This window comes from Populus alba, chromosome 15 (assembly GCF_005239225.2).
Source record: "Populus alba chromosome 15, ASM523922v2, whole genome shotgun sequence".
NCBI lineage: Eukaryota > Viridiplantae > Streptophyta > Magnoliopsida > Malpighiales > Salicaceae > Populus > Populus alba.
Window position 1 is genome coordinate 9,247,649 of NC_133298.1, and position 21,135 is coordinate 9,268,783.

General features: G+C 33.3%; 2 protein-coding genes across 3 annotated transcripts; one reads left to right on the forward strand and one right to left on the reverse strand.

The window, feature by feature from the left end:
* Positions 1–1,256: 1,256 nt before the first annotated feature.
* LOC118037357 (T-complex protein 1 subunit delta) lies at positions 1,257–3,199 on the forward strand. The gene has a single exon (XM_035043320.2). The coding sequence runs from the start codon at positions 1,432–1,434 to the stop codon at positions 3,031–3,033; it is 1,602 nt and encodes a 533-aa protein (XP_034899211.1). The 5' UTR covers positions 1,257–1,431; the 3' UTR covers positions 3,034–3,199.
* A 5,535-nt stretch (positions 3,200–8,734) lies between these two features.
* On the reverse strand, positions 8,735–14,897 carry LOC118037356 (glycine-rich domain-containing protein 1). 2 transcript variants are annotated; one of them, XM_035043317.2, is made up of 9 exons: positions 14,786–14,897; positions 14,253–14,445; positions 13,707–13,824; positions 13,378–13,626; positions 12,154–12,609; positions 11,132–11,670; positions 10,429–10,627; positions 9,812–9,967; positions 8,735–9,733 (listed from the first exon to the last, which is right to left on the reverse strand). In XM_035043317.2, exons 2-9 carry the CDS (start codon positions 14,420–14,422, stop codon positions 9,251–9,253), a joined length of 2,370 nt encoding a protein of 789 aa, XP_034899208.1. In that variant the 5' UTR covers positions 14,423–14,445; positions 14,786–14,897; the 3' UTR covers positions 8,735–9,250. The 2 variants fall into 2 exon arrangements, with proteins under 2 accessions (XP_034899208.1, XP_034899209.1); XM_035043318.2 differs by having other exon boundaries at positions 14,721–14,866.
* Positions 14,898–21,135: the final 6,238 nt, after the last annotated feature.

Below are 21,135 nucleotides of genomic sequence, written 5' to 3' on the forward strand. Positions count from 1 at the left end.
AATTAATTTTGATACCAAAGTTCATTTTTCTTATTTTCCAGTCATTTTTTTTTTATTGAGAGGAGAGAAGGGACTATGAATTCCAATGTAAAAAGAGAAAATGATTATTGAGGATGATTTCAGCCACAAAAAAAAAAATTTTAAATTGGTATCAATGAGTTCCATTTTATGAGGGTGGTTTTACCTAAGTGTTTTGTTTCTTTCTTCTTGCTCGAGGAGACATGTCTGATCACGAGAATATTTTTAGGTTTGGATTGATTTTGGTTTTTTTAAGGTCATTAATAAGTTTATCAAAATATTTGAGGGTGTTTTCTAGATGTTTTAAGTCAAAAAATTGGATGAAAATGAGTTTTAAGACAAAAAAATAAAGTCATAATTTTTTGCTAACCTTTTGTTGCCGAATTATGCGAAGGCATACGGCACGTCATTTACTAACCTTTTTTTGTAAAAAAAATAGGATGAATGACATGTTGTATGCTCCTATAAGAATATTTTAAGAAACAAAGACATGCCCAGGTTCACAAGCTGGGCTGAAAGTCCCATGCACATGAGCTCCTTCTAGGTGTTTTGTTTTTGCTATTTTATATTTGAGTTAAAAAATTTGATAAAAAAATCATTGAACTCAACTCAATTCATGAGCTGAATTGCAAATTTAATGGATTAATTCATAGTATTTGAATTATTATTTTTTTTTTAATGCTTTTTATGCCTTTCATTTTTAAAAAAAAATAATAATAATTTCATTCTTTTTGTATCAATGATGTGCTTATTTTGGTACCATATGCCATTGCCATTTTTTTTTTTACTTCTAAACAAAATGTTTAATATAAAAAAATTATCATTTATTTTATTATCGTATAATTATATAAAAATAATTTTTGGGATAAAAAATTATTAAATTTGATGACATGTATAATTTATGTTGCAAATTTTCTTGATTAACTTCGAGTTTATTTAATTTTTTTAAAAATAAATATTATTTTTTATTAATTTTATCCTTTAATATTGAATTAATTTGGTTTTGAGCTTTTTGCTTTTTTTTTTTTCAAGAATATCCCATAAATAAATTTATAGCTAAACTCATGTTAACCTAAATAAATTTAATATTTTTTCATCATAATATTAAATAAAAAAATCTTTTAATTAATAATTAAAATTTATTTTTTTAAAAGATATAATTCATTGAATATTTTGTTTTTGCACTTTAATTTTTTTTTACGTGCCAATATACTTGTTGGAGTCGATTTCGCTATTTAAAAAACTCAAGTCGCTTCGCCGTTTAGAAGCCCGACTTTTTTCATCGTTACAGAACTCTCTCGATCTCATTCCATCGCTCTCTAGGGTTTCTCTCTTTCTCGTTTACCCCTACCTCCTTTTTTAATTTACACTCTCTCGCCACTAAATTAGGGTTAGCGTTTAGAAAAACAATCAATGGCACTTGTAGCAAAATCCGCTCCTCGATCTTCCAAAACCGAGTCGTACGTTGACAACAAGCGGAAAGAAGACATCCGCCATGCCAACATCAAATCCGCTTGCGCGGTGGCTGACGCCGTCAGAACCAGTCTTGGTCCTAAAGGAATGGACAAAATGATTTCAACTGCGAGCGGCGAAGTCATCATTACCAATGACGGCGCCACAATTCTTAACAAGATGGAGGTTCTCCAACCGGCTGCGAAGATGCTTGTTGAACTCTCTAAATCTCAAGACACAGCTGCTGGTGACGGCACCACCACCGTCGTTGTTATTGCCGGATCGTTGCTTAAGCAGTGCCTTTCACTCCTCTCCTCTGGTATCCACCCTACGGTAATCTCCGATTCATTACATAAAGCTTCAATTAAAGCTGTTGATGTTTTAACTGCAATGGCTGTGCCTTTAGAGTTAACGGACCGTGATTCGTTGGTGAAATCTGCTAGTACTTCATTAAATAGTAAAGTTGTTAGTCAGTATTCGTCGTTGCTAGCTCCATTAGCTGTTGATGCTGTTTTGACTGTTGTGGATCCTGAGAAGCCAGATTTAGTTGATCTTAGGGATATTAAGATAGTGAAAAAGCTGGGTGGAACCGTGGATGATACTGAGATGGTTAGGGGTTTGGTTTTTGATAAGAAAGTGAGTCATGCTGCAGGTGGGCTGACGCGTGTTGAGAATGCCAAGATTGCGGTTATTCAGTTTCAGATTTCCCCGCCGAAGACTGATATTGAGCAGAGTATAGTGGTATCTGATTATGCACAAATGGATAGGATTCTGAAGGAAGAGAGGAATTATATTTTGGGTATGATTAAGAAGATTAGGGCAACTGGGTGTAATGTGTTGCTGATTCAGAAGAGTATTTTGAGGGATGCGGTGACAGATTTGTCCTTGCATTATCTGGCGAAAGCGAAGATTTTGGTGATTAAGGATGTGGAGAGGGATGAGATTGAGTTCATTACTAAGACTTTGAATTGTTTGCCCATTGCAAATATTGAGCATTTCAAAGAGGAAAAGTTGGGGCATGCGGATCTTGTTGAGGAGGTTTCACTTGGAGATGGGAAGATTGTCAAGATTACTGGGATTAAGGATATGGGAAGGACTACCTGTGTGCTTGTACGTGGGTCCAATCAGTTAGTTCTTGATGAGGCAGATCGGAGCTTGCATGATGCCTTATGTGTCATTAGGTGTTTGGTGAATAAACAGTTTTTGATTGCAGGTGGTGGGGCACCAGAGATTGAGTTGTCAAGGCAGCTTGGAGCATGGGCCAAGGTGCTGCATGGGATGGAAGGATACTGTGTGAAGTCATTTGCTGAGGCACTTGAGGTTATACCATATACTTTGGCAGAGAATGCAGGGTTGAATCCTATTACTATTGTGACTGAACTGAGGAATAGGCATGCTCAAGGAGAGATCAATGCAGGAATCAATGTGAGGAAGGGGCAGATCACAAATATTTTGGAGGAGAATGTGGTTCAGCCTCTGCTTGTGAGCACAAGTGCCATCACACTGGCAGCAGAGTGTGTGCGGATGATTTTGAAGATTGATGACATTGTTACTGTCAGGTAGATTGAAATCGAAGATGAAATGTGTTAGGCTATCTGTCTAGTAGTACCTATGATGTATTGAATGTGTGGTTTGAGCTTCGTATGAATGGGGCTGTTTTTCCTTTTGTCTTTCCTTTTCCTCCAGAACTATGTTATGAATGGTTTACGGTTAAAGAATTTTGGTGGTATATGCCTTGTTACTTGATGTTTGATTTATTTTTGGATATTTTGTGCTATTTTGTTTGGAGATTTCTTTTACTCTTTCTCAGCGTTTAGCTTTCCTGTCCTTTGATCTATATAGATCATGGTATTCAATTTGCATATTACATCTGGTGTGTTGCTGAATAGACTGGGATTATTCTAGTGAAGCATCTTTTCAGCAATTAAACTGCCGAATCAATGTTTATTGAGTTTATATCAACGTGTACCCATGAGAACCTGTCAACTTTCACAGATGCACTCCACCATTTTCTCACAGGTTTTTCCATGATGTGATAATAAATAATTCGAGCAAGATGATAACAATCTTTGCAGTAGTGTACGATTGTGTAAATTGCATGCAACTAAATTTAGTACCTATTGTTACCTGCAGCTCCAATTTCTAGCTTCAACTTTTTTTTCTTGATACCCACCATTGTCATCTTGCTAAACATCGGCCGCATAGTTATGGTATTATGGCTTTTGTAAAGCTTCGTAGCATTTGTCATTTTAACCCCTCCTCTACACATCTAACATGCTCTTTGTTGCCCTGAAGTAATGCTATTTGTTACAAACAGGCACGACTCCTCCTTTTCAGTCAAGGATTACTTCTGAATATTATTAGCCTTTCAAGTTCTTTGTTGATGTAGTTTACGAGTCTCCATCATCACTGTGCTCGACACAACCTTCTCTACATGCCAAACAACTCTCTCCTAGTCAGGGGACAGAATAACCAACAACCGAGACCACTTACCAAAAATCCCTTCACGACTGCCTAGTAAATAAATCCATAAATATACGTGGGCATCCATGATCGCTGCACATAAATGTATACCCATCATGTTCACAATCCTAGTAAGCAGTATCCTACTATAATTTATCCAGTAAATTATGACACTGCTTTTGCTTTTAGCTTGTGGTCGTTAAAAATATGACACTACAAGGTGGTTGGTGTTCGTTTTTTTATTTTGATGTTGATCATGAGCAGCTTGAAAGAAAAAAAAAAATTGCAAATGCCAGAGAAGCCTGATGAAAGGTTCAGGTGGGGATTTCGGTACTTTGGAGATTCTTGTATCTTGCCCGGATCAATCATGCTTCTATTACAATGATGTGTAAAATGGATTGTACCTGGAAGTATTATGTCGGTCTCAGGAAAAGTTTAATTGCAATATAGGATGGCTTCTTGTTTTCAGTAAATCAGGTTTGCTTGTTAAGGCTCTGTTTCAACTACTTGATTTTTTTCTTCTTCTTTCCATGTGGACGATATAGTTTTGGTACATAAAATGGGTATGGAAAGGAGTTGATCACAGATAGATCCTTACTGTATTGTTGACCCGTAGCAGAATTTTTTTTTTTAATGTAAAAAAAACATCCAAGTGTTGTTAATATTTTTTCTAGAAGAAAAAATAATTTAAACCAAGTGAAGCATGATTTCATATGATATTGTCGACTTGATATAGTTTGACTCATATAAATTTAAGAAAAAATTATTAATTTTTTAAAAAATTACCAAGTAGACAATATATTGGACTGACTTAGATCGATCTAGATCAACTTGTCAAATCTACAACCTGGTTCATGAGAGCATGATAACCCCATGCAAAATGAATCAAAATAAATTATAAAATTCAATTCGTAATCAACCTCATGTGGAAGGATGCAATTGAAAACAAATCAATTAAAAAAAGAATAAAAAAAAAACTTAAATTAACTTGCGAGTTAACTCATAAAACTCATGATCTAGTAATGAGACTAGGATAACCACATCAAAAATAAACTGCAACAAATCATGAAACCCAATATTCAATGGACTAAATGTTAAAAAGATAAAAAAAAAAAAAAAACCAAAGGTAAAGAAAATCATTGTAATAAATAGTGTTTTGTGAGTTGGTGTACAATAAACACCACCTCTTTTAGCTTTTGTTAATAATAACTAGCTATTTGCAAGAGAAATGAAAGAGAGGGGTTTGATTCAATTTAAAAAGAAGGGAAAGTTAGCATTTTATGATGATTGGAACACTATGCACTCTTTAGGAAATGCACCATTTAAATAATTTTTTTTTTTGTCGTTTGTTGAATATACACGTGTAGTGTGGTAGTGTATTATGGAAATGATTCTAGAATTTCTAAGGATATGCAACAAAATGGGAGAGAATGATTTGCTCATGATGACTGAATGATGAATTAATGCTCTCTCCCTCCCCCCCTTCTCTCTCTCTCTCTCTCTTCTCTCTCTCTCTCTCTCTAACTTCACCATTAAAACAATCTATATTAAAGTTGCTTATTGGTTCCATAACATCTAGAGATTGCAAATATTAGTTCTATTCCCATTTCACTTTCTAAAAGTGGTATCAGAATCTTAGATCTTTAGACACTAGACATGTCATCTGGCATAAAGTCTTAAGATCTTAAGAAACTAGAAGACTCTATTGACTTTATTAACAAGGAAAAAACGTAAAAATATGAGCAAGTGATGAGATTACTAGAAGTTTATGGCCATAAATTAGAAAGCACTTAAATTAGCCATGACGCCAGAATAAAAGATTATAAAGACCTCATTAATGGGCTCTTTTTTAACATTTTTTTTCTTTTGTAGAAGGTGCAATCAACTATTGTTGAACATATCCCATAAAAGCTTCCTAAGACCTTCATAGTGGAGGTTCTGCTTTAAACAACACTATTATAAGGTACATAAGCCTAGAAGGGATTTTTCATGCTTTGATGGTGATGATATACATAAATGATTTTATAAATGCAATCAATAATTTGATATGAAGGAGATAAATGATTCCAGAAATTTAAAATAGCCTTTTATTACTTGGATGGTATGACCTTCTATTAGCATCAAAACTTCATAAAGAATTTAGGAGGTCAAAAAGTCTATTGAGGTGAGCATGTGAAGGCTTTGTTGACCTTTAAAGTCACACATTTATTGTTTTATATATTTTAATTATAATAATAAAATAAAAAATAGACTAATAATATGCTTGGTTATGAATAAGCGTTAAACAGGTTTTATATGAAGAACATATCAACAAGCATGATGGATTACATGAAGAACTCAATTCGAAAGTCTAAGAATGGAGCAAAGTGAAGACTTAGAATAAATGTCCATTTTAATTCTTAAATATAAATACTTATATCTTAATTGATAGAACAATTAGAATGAACTCATACACTTCACTTTGCATGACTTAACCTAATTTTGAGTTTAACTTTGGAGTGTTAAACTCTAAGTAATCATTAAAACTAGTTTAACTTTAGAACAAGTCCAAGAGTTTATATGATTCCTAAGTCTTTAGAATTCACCTAAGTTAAACTAGTCGATCGATTGACTTAACCAATCTAAACTAGTCAACCATTTTAGCTGTCAATAGAATTGTAATGACTAAAGAAGAGTATGATGTTAATGAAAAAGAACATGTTGATAGTGATGATGAACTTGAGGCTATGTTTGAGACACCACCAACTGCTTTCTTGCTGTAAAAGGCTTTTTACTAGCACATGGTCATATAAGATAAAAATCCACCTTATGCATCTTGAGATTGATAAGCATCAAATTAAAGAAACTCAATCACACATGAGGATACTAAAAACAATAGTTGAAGACTTGAAGGATATCAAAAACATGATGGCTTCTCTTCTCTCTCGTTATCCACCACCCTAGATCATATGTATTATGTTTTGTGTTTAAATGTTTTTATGCTTTATTTTTTATTTCTTTTCTCAATGTAATGGATATTGTAGGTTTTTTTTTTTTTTTTTAAGATTATGTACTTAAAAATATTGTAAATATGATTTTTAATTTCCATTGACATTCTACTTTTATATCCCCACCTTTCCATTACATTTTTTTGTTGTTGATGATACAGGAGGAAAGAGGTATTGTAGATGTATTATATGGTAAAGGACAACTTAATAATATATGAATGCATTAAGGGAATATACATACATTAAAAGGGAGAAACTTGAATTTCTAAATGCATATGTAAAATGTTAAATGCTTACATTCTTAGATAATGCCAAAAATGTTAAAGTTTCCTATATATTGCATTGCAAAAGATAAAGGGAGACTCATTTTAATATCTAAGCTATCTATTTATTGCTATCATAAAAAAAGGATATTTTTTACCGTTAGAGTTACACATTCATGTTTTTTTTTATATATACTTTGATGATAAAAATAAGATGAAAAATGAACTAATAATATACTTGATTGAGAACAAGCTTTAAACAAGTTTTATACAAAGAACATATCAACAAGTATGATGAATTATGTGAAGAACTCAATCTAAAAGTCCAAGAAGAATGCAAAGTGAAGACTCATAATAAATGTTCATTTTATTGCTTTAATGTAAATCTTTATATCTTACTTGATAGTACAATTAAAATAAAATCATACACTTTATTTTGCATGCATTAAAGGATTGATAATAATTATATAAATCTAAGTTAGATGGTTTACCTATGTTAAATTGTTAAATATGAAATTCTGCATGAACTAGTCAACTGTTTGAGGTTACCAAATCAATTGGTTAATCGTTTATTCATTAATGATGAAAACTCGGGAACTCTGCAGAAATTGGATGATCATTTTAGCTGTTAGTGGGATTGTAATGACTAGTTTTCTTAGAAACTTTTATATAGCTAGTCTGATTGGAAAATTAGACAAAGAATCCGAACATATATGATAGCATGATCATATTCTAGTTTATATTATCAAACCTTCATATTCTAGCAAAAAAAATATTCAGTTTTATTGTCACTACACTTAAACACTTTTATATCTTATAAGTGCTATCTAGTGAAGTATATAGATATATTAGAACCTCAAATTATAATATCCATTCTATTGAGAGAGTTTGATGTGAAAATAAAATCATTATTGAATACCTTTGAGAGCTAGGTAAAAAACTCTTGGTATTATTGAGAGAACTTCACCCTAAAAAAATAAATCTTGAAGAGGATATATTTTCATGCAGACAAAGTCTTGAAGATGGATTTTCTTCAAGTGATTTAAAAAGTTTTTTGTGAATTTATCAAGTGGAATTATATTTTTTAACTTGGATCAATGAAAGAATACGATACTCAAGTATGATCTGGTATTTTAGATGTGGATGTAGGTTTTTTCGAAATTTGTTAAAATTAGTTTGCAAATTCTCTTTCTTAACTCTACTTTAAGTACTTTAATTATATTATTGATTATTACATTTACTTAAACTAATTTATCTTATATGTAAAATTTAATGATACATCAAATTCAGCATCCTCTTATATATTAAATTGTCAGCTTTATGTTAAAGATTTAGGGGACAAAAAGATCCTTTAGTCTACAGTCGAAGTATCTTAAGCAAAATAAAAATCTAGAGGCTTATATTCAGGATTATGATATTCTATAGAATATGCAGAGATTAATGAAAAACAAGCCCTATAGTTCTTTATGGGTGGTTTGAATATGGAGATTAAAAGCATGGTCACAATATTAAAACCCAAAGCATTAAAGCAAGCCTATAATTTGGCCCGTCTACAAAAGAATACCCTGTCATATCATTAAAATCACCACAACAACCTTAAACATTCCATACCCAAACTGAAGTGGGGCATCAAACAACTACAGTGGCATGAACGAGACACGAAGCAGAAATACGTCAAACTTGCATGAACATTGGAGCTGAGAATTGACGAAACAGACATAGAAGCAATCGCCATACTCTGTTCAGTATGCAGAGAGGGGGAAAGAATGTAAAAGACACTATACATAATAAGAGGTTCCGCCACACTTGATATGATAATGAGAACCTTGCCTATTAACAATCTCTTGATCTTATTATTTTCCTCTGGTAATGAAACCTTATTTAAGACTGGTGGAGTCCTTGATTCATTATTAAAATGGATAGGTGTGGCAAGCGACTCCCTTTCTCATTTGCCTGGATGTGTGATTCCTAGGACAATCATCACTGCAGGATCTTACCACACTAATTAATACGTTTTTTTTTTTAGCGGCAGAAACTACTCCACAGCCACCACAAGCATGGGCCATCTCAGTTTCCACTCCTCACCATGTTGCCACATCCACCACCACAACCGCCACATCCACCACAACCCCCACAACCACCACTATTTCCACTCTTCATTGGGTCACCACAACCACCGCCACCAGAGTTTCCACTCCTCACCATGTCCCCGCATCCACTACCACAACCGCCACAACCGCCACCACAGTTTCCACTCCTCACCATGTCCCCGCATCCACTGCCACAACCACCACAACCGCCACCACAATTTCCACTCCTCACTATGCTTCCTTTAGCCACATCCACATTCAGCTCCATGTTACCTTCAGAAGCAGCAGTCAGGCTAATTTGCTCAGGTTCCTCATGAAGGCCTTTGGCCTTTTCCACTAAACTATCTACCTCCAGATTTTCTCTGTTAGAAGTGAAGCCATTATATCCTTCCTTCTTCAAAATATCAGTAAGTATGAAGGCTGATATGATTACAGGCAACACCAACCATGATTCCTTTACCTGTTAATATGTTTTAAATCAGATGCAATTTGGGATATGTAAATAGCATTCTAGTCAATGTGATGAGCAGTAATGTACCTTGACAAATCCAGACTTTAAATCAAGCAATGCCACAGCTTTTCCATATGGATACTCAGCAGAAAATTCAACTGCAGTCATAAAATCTTGTTCACTTCTCTTCTTCTCGCAATGTTCAGGCTCAAAATCGAGCTTTTTTCCCTGGAAAAGTTTTACCTGGCCAGAGAAAAATTCAACACAAGTTTTGTAAGATACTCTGAAACGATGGCAAGTTCCGTGGTTAGCTAAAAAATTAAGACTCTAAAACCATGGAGGACGATGCATAGAGTGAAAGCATGATCCATGTGGGTGAGAATGCAGTCCTATTCAGGTTGAAGACCCCGATTAGTTCAACTCAGCTAAACTTCAACCTTTAATTAGTACTAGGAAACTATTGAATATGGCACATTGTACTGGTTTCTATGTTGGTTTGCAAAATCCTTGTTAAAGATTCGACGTCAAAGTAACAAAAAAAGTGTGGTTCTTTCACAGATAATCAATATTATTAGTGATGTTCTGGTTATTTGTAATGATTGTTCATAATGGAAATTCGTAAAGAATAATGGATTTTAAAAGAATTTTAAGGATATCAAAATAACAAATTTTAGAGAAAAAAGTGAAAGGTAAAAGATGACTACCGTCTGACAGCCTATGAGCTCAAAGAGATGACCATCTTCATTGGATTTCTTTTTTGGCTCAAGGTACCACTGAGAATCCATCAAACACCACCGAGTCCCCACAAACTCTGCAAGAATACATGTTTCACCGGTCTTCATAACACCAGTTACTTGCTGCTTAAGAATGCTTCTTTCTTTCTCCTTTGCCTTTGCTGAGTTCCTAAAGTACAATTAAAGCCAGAAAAGGATATAATGCTTTGGAATATATAATAAGGTCCTGCTATCATGTCACATGCCAACAGAAAGATGCTTGACAAGCATACACGACCAAAAGATCTCAAGTTTCTAACAACTCGAACAAATTCTACTACCACAGTGAAAGAAAAAGACAGGTTCTGTTAATGCAGGATAATTCAACAAGTAAAATCTCCAAATTTGAGAAAACTAAATTACCATGTAGAGTTACTATAACCAAAACATATTTTATTGGAGACCGAGTGTGAAATTATCTATTAGCATAATCCTTGTTCATTTTTAAGATTCATTACACAAGCTTACAATATAACATATGAACATGTATTTCTTTGAATAATGAATTTAAGGTAGATGCAAGGCGTTGAGTGTTTGGAGTAATAACATTCTGATATAGACCATAATTTTACTGGATATGTAAAGGCTGGAATTACAGTTTTAAACTTGACATGATATGTGGATACAAGCATACCTCATTTGTAGGCTGATAATCTCAGCATCAGTTTTCTCAACTACAGAAGTCCAGATCTTAGGATGTTGTGCCCTTCCAGGAAGTGGGAAGAAGCAAGAACTTTTTGACTGTGCTCGGGGACGAATCATGTGCAGTTCATATGGTGCTTGGATGGGAACACTAAATGAGACAGCGATTCGGAGGCAGATTGGCTTTGAGCTCATATTTCCAGAAGTAGGCTGCAATTCCACCCATCTTTCCACAGAAAGTTCAGACACTGGATTCAGAAAGTCTTCCAGGGAGAATGAGGTAGTGCCCATTGTTTTACACACCTTGGTTAGTGGTAAGTTGGAAGGTGAATGTGATACAAGTTCAAAGAAAAGCTCTCCCTTAGGTTCACATTGGAAAGAAGCAACATGTTTGTCTCCTGATTCTGACAGGATAGTAAGTTTCCGCTTAACATTAAAGAATAAATCAGGTTGCTTTTTATTAAACATCACAAAGAGGTTTCCCTTGTGCCTCTCTGGTAAGTTTTTGACTCCCACAATCTCCAAAAGGACCTAAATAGTAAGGAAAAAGAAAAAAGAAAAAGAATGTAAGATGTTTCTGGTCACAGTAAAATAGGCAGCATGTATAATCAATTGGCATATGTAGAGCACCAAACAGAAAGGAAACGGAAGGCACTTTAGTGGTTGCACTAAGTGATACTGATAAATCAGAAAGGAGGTTCAATGTATAGGTTCATAAGCTTCTAGGCTGCATAAGAAATGGAACATTCCTATTTTTTCCTGTTACAAACTAGAGGTTAGAACTTGAGATCTCTTGAGGGGAGGGGTGACACTAATGTCAGTTGAATTACAGCTCATTGGCTAGAACAGTCCTAACTTTAGATTCATTGCCCATATACTGATGTGTCACTTACACTAAAAAAATAGTGGATAGGAGCAGGAAGAAAGAGAGGTTTCTGAGAACTTCAAATTGACAAATGATAAACAAAATAATAAATCTCGGGTAAGGACAAAAGAACAGTGATCAGAAATTACCTCAACAATCTTCAGCTCTGACAGTTCAATCATCTTCTTGTTTTGATTTGATTTTTCTAACTCTTTGCTCAAGATATTTGATTGGAACGGAATGGTTGTAAGAGGAGATGGATCACTGCCTCTATACATTGCACCTGCCTTCCAATACCTTCGGCCAAATGTCTCTTCCCAATGCCTGGTGGTTCCAAAAAATCCAACATCCAGCTTCTTCCCTTTAGATCTGTCAGAGTCCATGTCATCATGCTCCAGTATCCTGCCAAGTGCTTGACTCACATCTTTACAGTAAGAAACAGGATGCAACTGGTGTGTGTGCCAGATAAGATCAATGTCGTAAGTTGGAACACAAAAGCAATTTATGGACTTTTCCCAGTTCCTCTTGATAATATGCAAAAACCCTTTATATCTGGCTATAGCTCCTTGAAGGAAAATATCATTGTTCATATGGGGTCTGGAAACCTGTCACAAATAGGAGGAAGAGAAATAAACCGGGGAATGTAAAAAATAAAAACAAAAATAGAAGATCAGGGCAACAGAAACCTTGAGCTGCACCTAACTCCATGTGTGTGCCGAAAGTGTATGAAGTAATTAACCATGTAAAAAGAGTTTGCACATGTTCATAATCACAAAAGCAAACCAGATAACTTTAAACGGATGGTTCTTTAACTTTCAACTGTGCTACTGGCACTCGCTTATTGATGGAGTTAAGAATAGAAAGTTCGTTTAGTTTTTTATAGAATACGGGGTTCTACCTCAGAAAGATCATGAAAGGGCTCTCCACCACTTACAGATTTATTATGATGTGAAGTTTTTGAGATGCCATACAACCCTAATGAAACTAAGAATACAAATGTGTTCATGCAAGATGCTTCTTTTTCCACCATTTCTGAATAGTAGGAAGCATTGTTCCAAATCATGCTTGGGGAAAAAAGACAGCTGTAAAAACATTAAAAATTCAAGAAAACTTTCCACGATTGTTTCTTTATGTAATCAATTAGTGACTTTAAATTGTAAGAAACTGATCTTATCGCTATTCTCCATATCCAAGTGCCAACCCTAGCAGTTATCAGGCTACTAACTACATTTATTTATGAGACAGCGACAAAAGTAGCATCTCAGCCAAACTATTCTAGCCATATGTCATCTTCACTTCAAATGATAAAAAAATATGATTGCCAATAAATTCAAAGACTGTGACATAAGCGATCAAGATTATCCTTTCATTACCTGATAAAAGAAAGGGCTCTGCCTTTTAACTGCCGACACCAAATCATAGTTCGTACATTTCTCAAGGGTTGAAATTTTTTCATTGACAGCTTCTGAGAAATCCAAATCCAAGTCATAACGCTCATGTGGATAGAATCTATTCCAAATTTCTTCAGTTTGCCTTTTACAAACTCCATTGACAGAGGATACAACATCAGAGTAATCGAGGATCTTTCCATAAAGTTCTTCACAGTCAGATTTGTACCGTAGCTGGATAGCAAAGCCAACAAACAATGATTACCAATTCAATGTAAAAAGTCAAGGCAACAATATCGTAGTTAGTAACCTACTGGATTGAGCCGGTGGCAATGCCAAATCCATTCACAATCAAGAGGCACCACCAATGGTCCTTCAGAAATTGGCGACTCCAAATGTTTTGCAAGCAAGGGAAGCCAGCAAGCATTGTACCTGAAAATTGAGATTAACATTCATAAAATTGATAGATGTGTGCAGGGATTGAACTTCCATATGAAAGGTACACTGAAGAGACAAACTACGACTAAACCCCAGAAAATATTAAGATTCAAATCCTCCTAGAACGCATATAGAAAAAAGACAAAAAAAGAGGGTGGATACCTTCTTCACTTTGATTTTAGTGGTCTTTTCACATAATTATAATCCATAAAATGACAAAGCAGACTTAAACACACAGATTTCTCTATTCCCAAGTGATTGTATTAACAAAAAATTTACAACAACAACAAAGAAACAAACCAATATATATATAAAGAATAACCAGCAGATTTGAAGTCCGAAGACAAGTAAAGGTAAGGTGAGCCAAATGAAGCAAAAGAAAATCAATTCAGAGAATTGGATAGGGTTAGATTTATTCGTGCCTGAAAATGGCCCTGTCAAGGGTAGGACCATCATAAAGCCAGCGATTCTTATCAACAGCAGCAAGAAACTGAAGTTGCTGTTTCGCTGCAGCCAAAAGATCTACAGTTATCTCAATCTTTTGAGCTTTAAGCCACTCAAACTCTTGTTCTTTCTCCCTCTCCATCTCCATCTCCCTCTCTCAATTCTTTTTACCTGATTATTAAAATAATACTTGTTCAGTAGTGATTAACAAAACCCATCATCTAATAAAAATAAAAATAAAAAATAAAATAAAAGAAGGCCCAGAAAACTTTCAGAGACTGGTTCAAAAGAAAACACAAAAATATGCTTTCAAAAGCTTTATGTATAAAATTTGAGAATGATCGATCAACTGAAACTAAAAGGTCAACGTAAAAGAAATGAATGGGATTGATGACAAAAGGATGAATCAAGTCGTGAATTTTTTTTTTTTTGGAAGGGGGGGTCACCGGAGATTGTTTACGGGAAAATGTTCAGGCGGGAAGGACTGGGGATAGCGGAAATTCTCGCTTACTTGCTTTGCTTTACTTCCCGGTTGGTGGTCTGGACATGGACATGATGGAAGGAGGAGGAGACAGGTCCTTATAGTAGTACTTTGAATATGAATTGCCATTTTGACATTTTCACTTCTTTTTAACTCTTTTTGGTACTTGGAATGACGCAATTATCCTTGTCAGATCATATAGTAATTTACTAACCCTTGGCAACTTTTTTCTGGGCATGCTTTTTCTATGGAGTTATTTTTATTTTATTATTTGAATTATAGATTTGATGGATTGATTAATTCAAGTTATATTATATATTTTTTTTATTAATTTGTTTTATAATTTTATTCTTTAATAATAAGTTAATTAAGAATTAAGTTTTATAATTTGATTTAATTTATTTTTTATTGGGTTATTGTAATTTTATGACTTGAAATATGAGTTTAATAGATCAATTTAGGTTATTTTTTATTTTTTTTAATTTTATTATTTAATATTAAAAATTAAAAATTAAAATTTTTAATTTATTTTAATTTAATTTCATTAAGTTTACAATAATAATTTATCGAAGAAAGCAAAAGAAGATGACATGCACAAAGATCCAAATATTATTTAACTTTATTTGATGTCTAACAAAAAATGGAAACTCGGAGGAAATGGTGGATATTTAAAAAAGAAAAAAAAAGTTTGTTTATTAGTATTTCTTTACGATGCTGATGATGCTAAATTAATAAATGGCAAAAAGAAGGAGATGGTTCCAAGGAAAGGAAGGAAGTGAGTGTGTCAATTGAATTGGTATGTAGTCCATTTCCATTCTCTTTGCATATTTTCTTAAGAGGAAATGTCAAGGAAACTTAAAGACTTCTTTTTATTAGAAAAAGACATGACCTTTGTTTCAATTTGTTTGTTCAACAACTTCCTCTTCTTTAACTTTTTTTTTTATTATTATTAATATGAATACTCATGCTAATTTATATGTACTTTAACTAATTTTAAAAACTTTAAAGTTAATGACAATATAAACTTTCAATAATCCTGATTTTTGTAAAACTTGAACAGGTAATCTCTAGGAAGCAAACCTAAAACTTAATTAGTTGAGCTATTATTCTAAAAGGTTCTATTTTTTAACTATTTCCTTTTGTGTTGGGTGGCTCTAGGATTCATGTTCGATGATCTAAGAAAATAATTGTTTTTTTCTTAATATTTTTATTTAGGAGTCTTTAAAATGTATTAGAGATTGTTTTTGAAATATTTTTAGTTTATAAATATATTAAAATAATAATTTTTTATTTTTAAAAAATTATTTTTGACATTAACATATTAAAATGATATGAAAATATAAAAAAATAATTTAAATAAAATAAAATAAAATTCAAATTTAATTTTTTTCAAAAAAAAACTCATTCAAACACAAAAATAAACGGGCAAAACAGAACAATCAACAAAAAACGTGAACTCATATGGACAACGACAAGAGGTTGCGTGGAAAGTTCTCCTTTCAAAGAGGCAAATGGATGATTTTATTGTCAAGCCTCTTGCTTGTACGAAACATGTAAGAGGTTTGTCTTGTGTGCAGTACAATCATAGGAGAACCAGTACACCTCTACTCTTTGCCAGTACTATGTTTTATATCAAGAATTAAGAGATTTTATACTGGGATTTTAATCCTCTCATATCTTGTAGAACCTTAATTTTTTCAAAATAAATAAATACCTATGACTTAGTTGGTTTATTAGATAAAAAAAATTAAGAAGATAAGACCGGACCTCCATGATACTATATAAATTGTTTTAATTTTTTTTTAGTTGTTATGTTTTTGTAAAATTTAAAAATTTTTATCCACATAAAAAAAATATAAGATTTACTCTTAATTTATATAATAAAAAATTAAAGAGATAAGATGGGACCTAAATGATACCATAGCTTTTAGAAAAGAGTGTAACGACCCCAGATCACTCAAAGCAATAATAATTTCAGTGCTATTAATTTTAATTATTTTATCATAAGATATTCCTTTCAATTTCAATAAAATATTGGCAGCATTTCCCCACAACTGTAGTTTTTCCCTTCTTCCATGCATTCCTGTATAGCATACTTAACTATCAATATATCCCATTGATAATTCCCATCATAATTTTCATCATATCATGACGGTCATATTACTCCCCACGTGGCGAAGTGCAACAGTTCATTGTTGGTTATCAAGATCCAAAACATGCACACATCATGTTTATATACACATAAATTATACAGTAATGTCCACCTAAAATCATACATAAATTATACAAATTAGTTACTTTATATAATTTCCTTAATTGTCGATATCCTGACTATTATTAAGTATCAAGTTACACTCATTGCTTAGTCACCAATCCCACGGTGATGAAATATTCCTTTATACCATGTCCTTGACTAAGTATTAATACAATATTATAACTCAAGTTATTGTTGTCTTGGTCACTAAATATCATTCTATAACATAATTTTAATTATTGTATTACGATCACTAAATATCATCATAACATATCTTTAATCACTGACATTACGGTAATTAAGTATCATCCTTCCTTTCACAATTAAATTTTATGATATATCAAACACATGTTATATCATTTATTGTAAGAGCCTGGGACAACCGGGGTTTTACTCGCTCACCTAAGCCCACAAAGTGTGCTTTTCGAGGGGTGGGGTTTCCTCAAATCCAAAAAAAAAAATACATGTTCTATCAATCCAGTCCAGCATCACCATACACAACTTATACATATTCAATCCAAATTCATTATATACTATTAATTAACAAATATGATATTTATCAATAAAATTATGTGAATTGAAAAAACAAGGTGTGATGCACCTATTTGCTCCTCTAATCATGAACGATCCCACTCCAGGCACCTCTCCTGTTTTAAAATAAGACATGTCATTAATAACATTTTTTAAACTTCATCACAAACATGAATTCTCATATAATTTCAATTCCATTCATATAAGTTCATCGTCATATTTTGATTTAGATTTTTAATTATTTTTCTTCAACTAACTCATTAAAACTCTTAAAACATTTAATTTCTCATTTCATGCTTAATCCTTTCCATTATGGTTGTTAAAAATGCATTTTAACTCGTAAAATCGTATGATTTTAAGAGTTAAAACCCATAAAACGTGTAGAAATAGGGTTAGAACTCAAAAATCAATAAAATAACATAAAACCGGGTCAAACTCGTATAAAACCGGGCCAACTCGCAAAAAACATGAAAAATGTTACGTTTTCACGAGTTAACCAAAATGTCACCGAATGCAAAATTAGAAATGCAAAAACTTTTTACTCGTTGCACTAATCTCTTTTCTTTCCCAATTCCCACCCGACCACTTTCACCCCACCTGTGACTTCGTCCTTATCTCACACTCTCCCTGGCTCCAGACTTCGTCCAATCGTCCCCTCCTTGTCTCACACTCTCCCTGACTCCCTTCTCCTTTCCCCAGCAAATTAAGAAATCACTTTCCCCCGATCCGGAGCGTTCTTAGCGAGATGAAGGTAAGAATTGATTCTCAATCCCAAGCTTTGTTTTTTTTTTTTCCTGTCTTATAGTGGTGATTAGAGACAAAAAATGATATGGGTATGTTGTGAATCTATGTTTATCTTCTGGGTATTCTACAATTAAGTGGTTTGCTTCTGGGTATTTTTTCGAAGGGGGAGTGGTATTGCACTGCTGCTAGTAATTTCATGAGCAGCTTTGTTTATCTTCTGTGAAGCTTTCTAACAATGGTTTACTGCCGTGTGTTATGATTTCTTTTAATGTTCACCTATGCTCTATTTGATCTTGCTTGCTTTGGTGTTGTAGATTCTATAATTTTGCAATCTGCATAGACAACGATTTAGCGAAGCAAGGAAGTAACGAAGCATTCCAATTTCCAAGATTATAGGTATTCTGTAAATCCAAAAACTGCAAACTTTAAGGCAATTAATGCACTTGTTTGGAATGCCTTTTGCATTTAATTTATCTAGGCTCTTTGTGTATTATTGGATAGGTAGTCTTGGAATGCCTTTTACAGTAAAATGCTAATTCACCGATGTCTAAAGGTTTTGAGCTTGAATTAAGCACACCAAAAGAAAAAAAAAACATTTGTGATAAGAGCCTTTTTTTGCAGTAATTGATAAAGACATGTACGTAGCTTTTTGCAACTAGCATCGATATCTCTTGCCCCATATTCAGTGAACAAACTAAATATGTTCTCGGTGAAATAAAGAGTTTAGGGGCTTACGTTTCAGCATATTTGGGGTCTTAGGTGTTTTAGCAAGCATCAAGCAATTTTAAGTTAGTTTATCTTATAATTTTGTTGTCTGGATGCTTTAAAATGAGCTCCTGTTAGAATCTGAATGGTAGAAGAAAACTGGCAAACAAAATGAAAGCAATTTAATGTGGACTGCATCTCTCAAATGATATCATCCTGCAAGGCTTTGATTTAGTGATATTTGGTTTACATTGTATTCTTTCCAGCTTTAAATGACATCCATGCAGCTTGTATTCTTATTGTGACCATTTGTTTAACTATGAATGATTTTTTAATTGGTGTCAAGACTTTGCTTGAATTTTCCCCATAAGAGTGGTATGTGAATGTATAATCTTAATTATGTCCAACATTATAGCAAGAGTGGTTTTGATAACCTTCAAAAAGCCTTATTGTATCCCTTGTTGATTTAGAATCTGTGATGAACTATAGGGTACTAGAATAGTTGCTTTTTTTTTTGTCTCACTAGAATAGTTTCCCATAAAAAAATGTATTGAACTGTAGGATACAACATGCATATTTGTAATTCTTAAACAAATGATTGAACTGCAAGAAACAAATGATTTTTGAACTGTAGGATACATGGCATCTAAAAAAACTATAAGTGGCAATAAACTTGACGTGGGATGGCAATATGGTGTAGATGTTGACAAGAATTCAAGAAGAGTGCAGTGCAAGTTTTGTCAGAAAATTATTAGTGGAGGCATTTACCGTTTCAAGCATCATTTAGCTTGCACTTGAAAGGATGTTGAGCCATGCCAGCAAGTACAAAAGATGTAAAGAAGAAGAATGTCTGGTGAAAAAAAGAAGCATCTAAGAAGAAAAGAAAGGCTTTCCAATATATTGGAAAAGATGAAGATAATGATGAAGGGAATGAAATTACCTTAGTGGACAAAAGAAAAAAAGTTGCGAGTGGGAGTGGAAGTACACAAACCACCATCAATCAGTTGCTAAAAAAAGATCTTAGAGAAGAAGCATGTTGACAAATTGCAAGATTTTTCTACACAAATGCAATTCCATTTAACTGTGTGAAAAACCCTGAATTTGTTAAGGCACTTGAATCGGTTGCAAAGCATAGGCCAGGTTTTAAGCCTCCATCCTACCATGATATTAGAGAGAAGCATTTGAAGCAAGAAGTAGATCACACGATCATCTTACTTGAGGAGTACAAGTTAGAATGGAAAAAAACAGGTTACTCAATAATGTCTAAAGGATGGACTGATAAGAAAAGACGTTCTAAAAGGACATTTTTTTTTATCATTCATAGATACATCTAATATATCCAAGACTTCTGATAAAGTATTTGAGATGTTGGATGCTATTGTGCAGAGGATTGAAGAGGAAAATATGGTGCAAGTAGTCACTAACAATGCTGCAAATTATAAGGCAGCAGGGCAATTGTTGATGGGAAAAAGAAAAGGATTGTTTTGGACACCATGTGTTGCCTATTGTATTGACTTGATATTGAAAGATTTTAAGAAGAAAATAGAGGTCCAATAAGTAACTATTGCTAATGGGAGGAGAATCACCTCATACATATATTCAAGAACTATTCTCATTTCTATGCTCAGACACTTTACAAAAAGAAAGGATTTGATAAGGCCTGCTGCCACTAGATTTGCTACTACATACTTAACTCTTGGATGTTTGAGTGATTGTAAGATACAGTTGATGACAATGTTTACTTCCATCCAATAGAGGTCATGTAGGTTTTCAAAAACAGAAGAAGGGAAGCGAATTCAAAGTTGTGTTTTGGACAACAAGTTTTGGCATGATGTTACTACATGTATTAAGATAGCATATCCTCTGATAAAAGTTCTTTGATTAGTTGATTCAGATGAGAAACCAGCTATGAGTTTTATATATGAAGTAATGGATCAACCAAAAGAGAAAATACAAGTGAATTTTGATTCTGTGAAAAAAAGGTATTGATTATATATCTTGCTAATTATTTATTTACTACTATCAGTTGATTATAATGTTTATCAGCTAGGTCATGTAATGTTGATGATAATATTCTTATTTTTATTTTGTTGTTATATGCCTATATGGATTATCATTGATGCAAGATGGGAACTTCAATTTCACA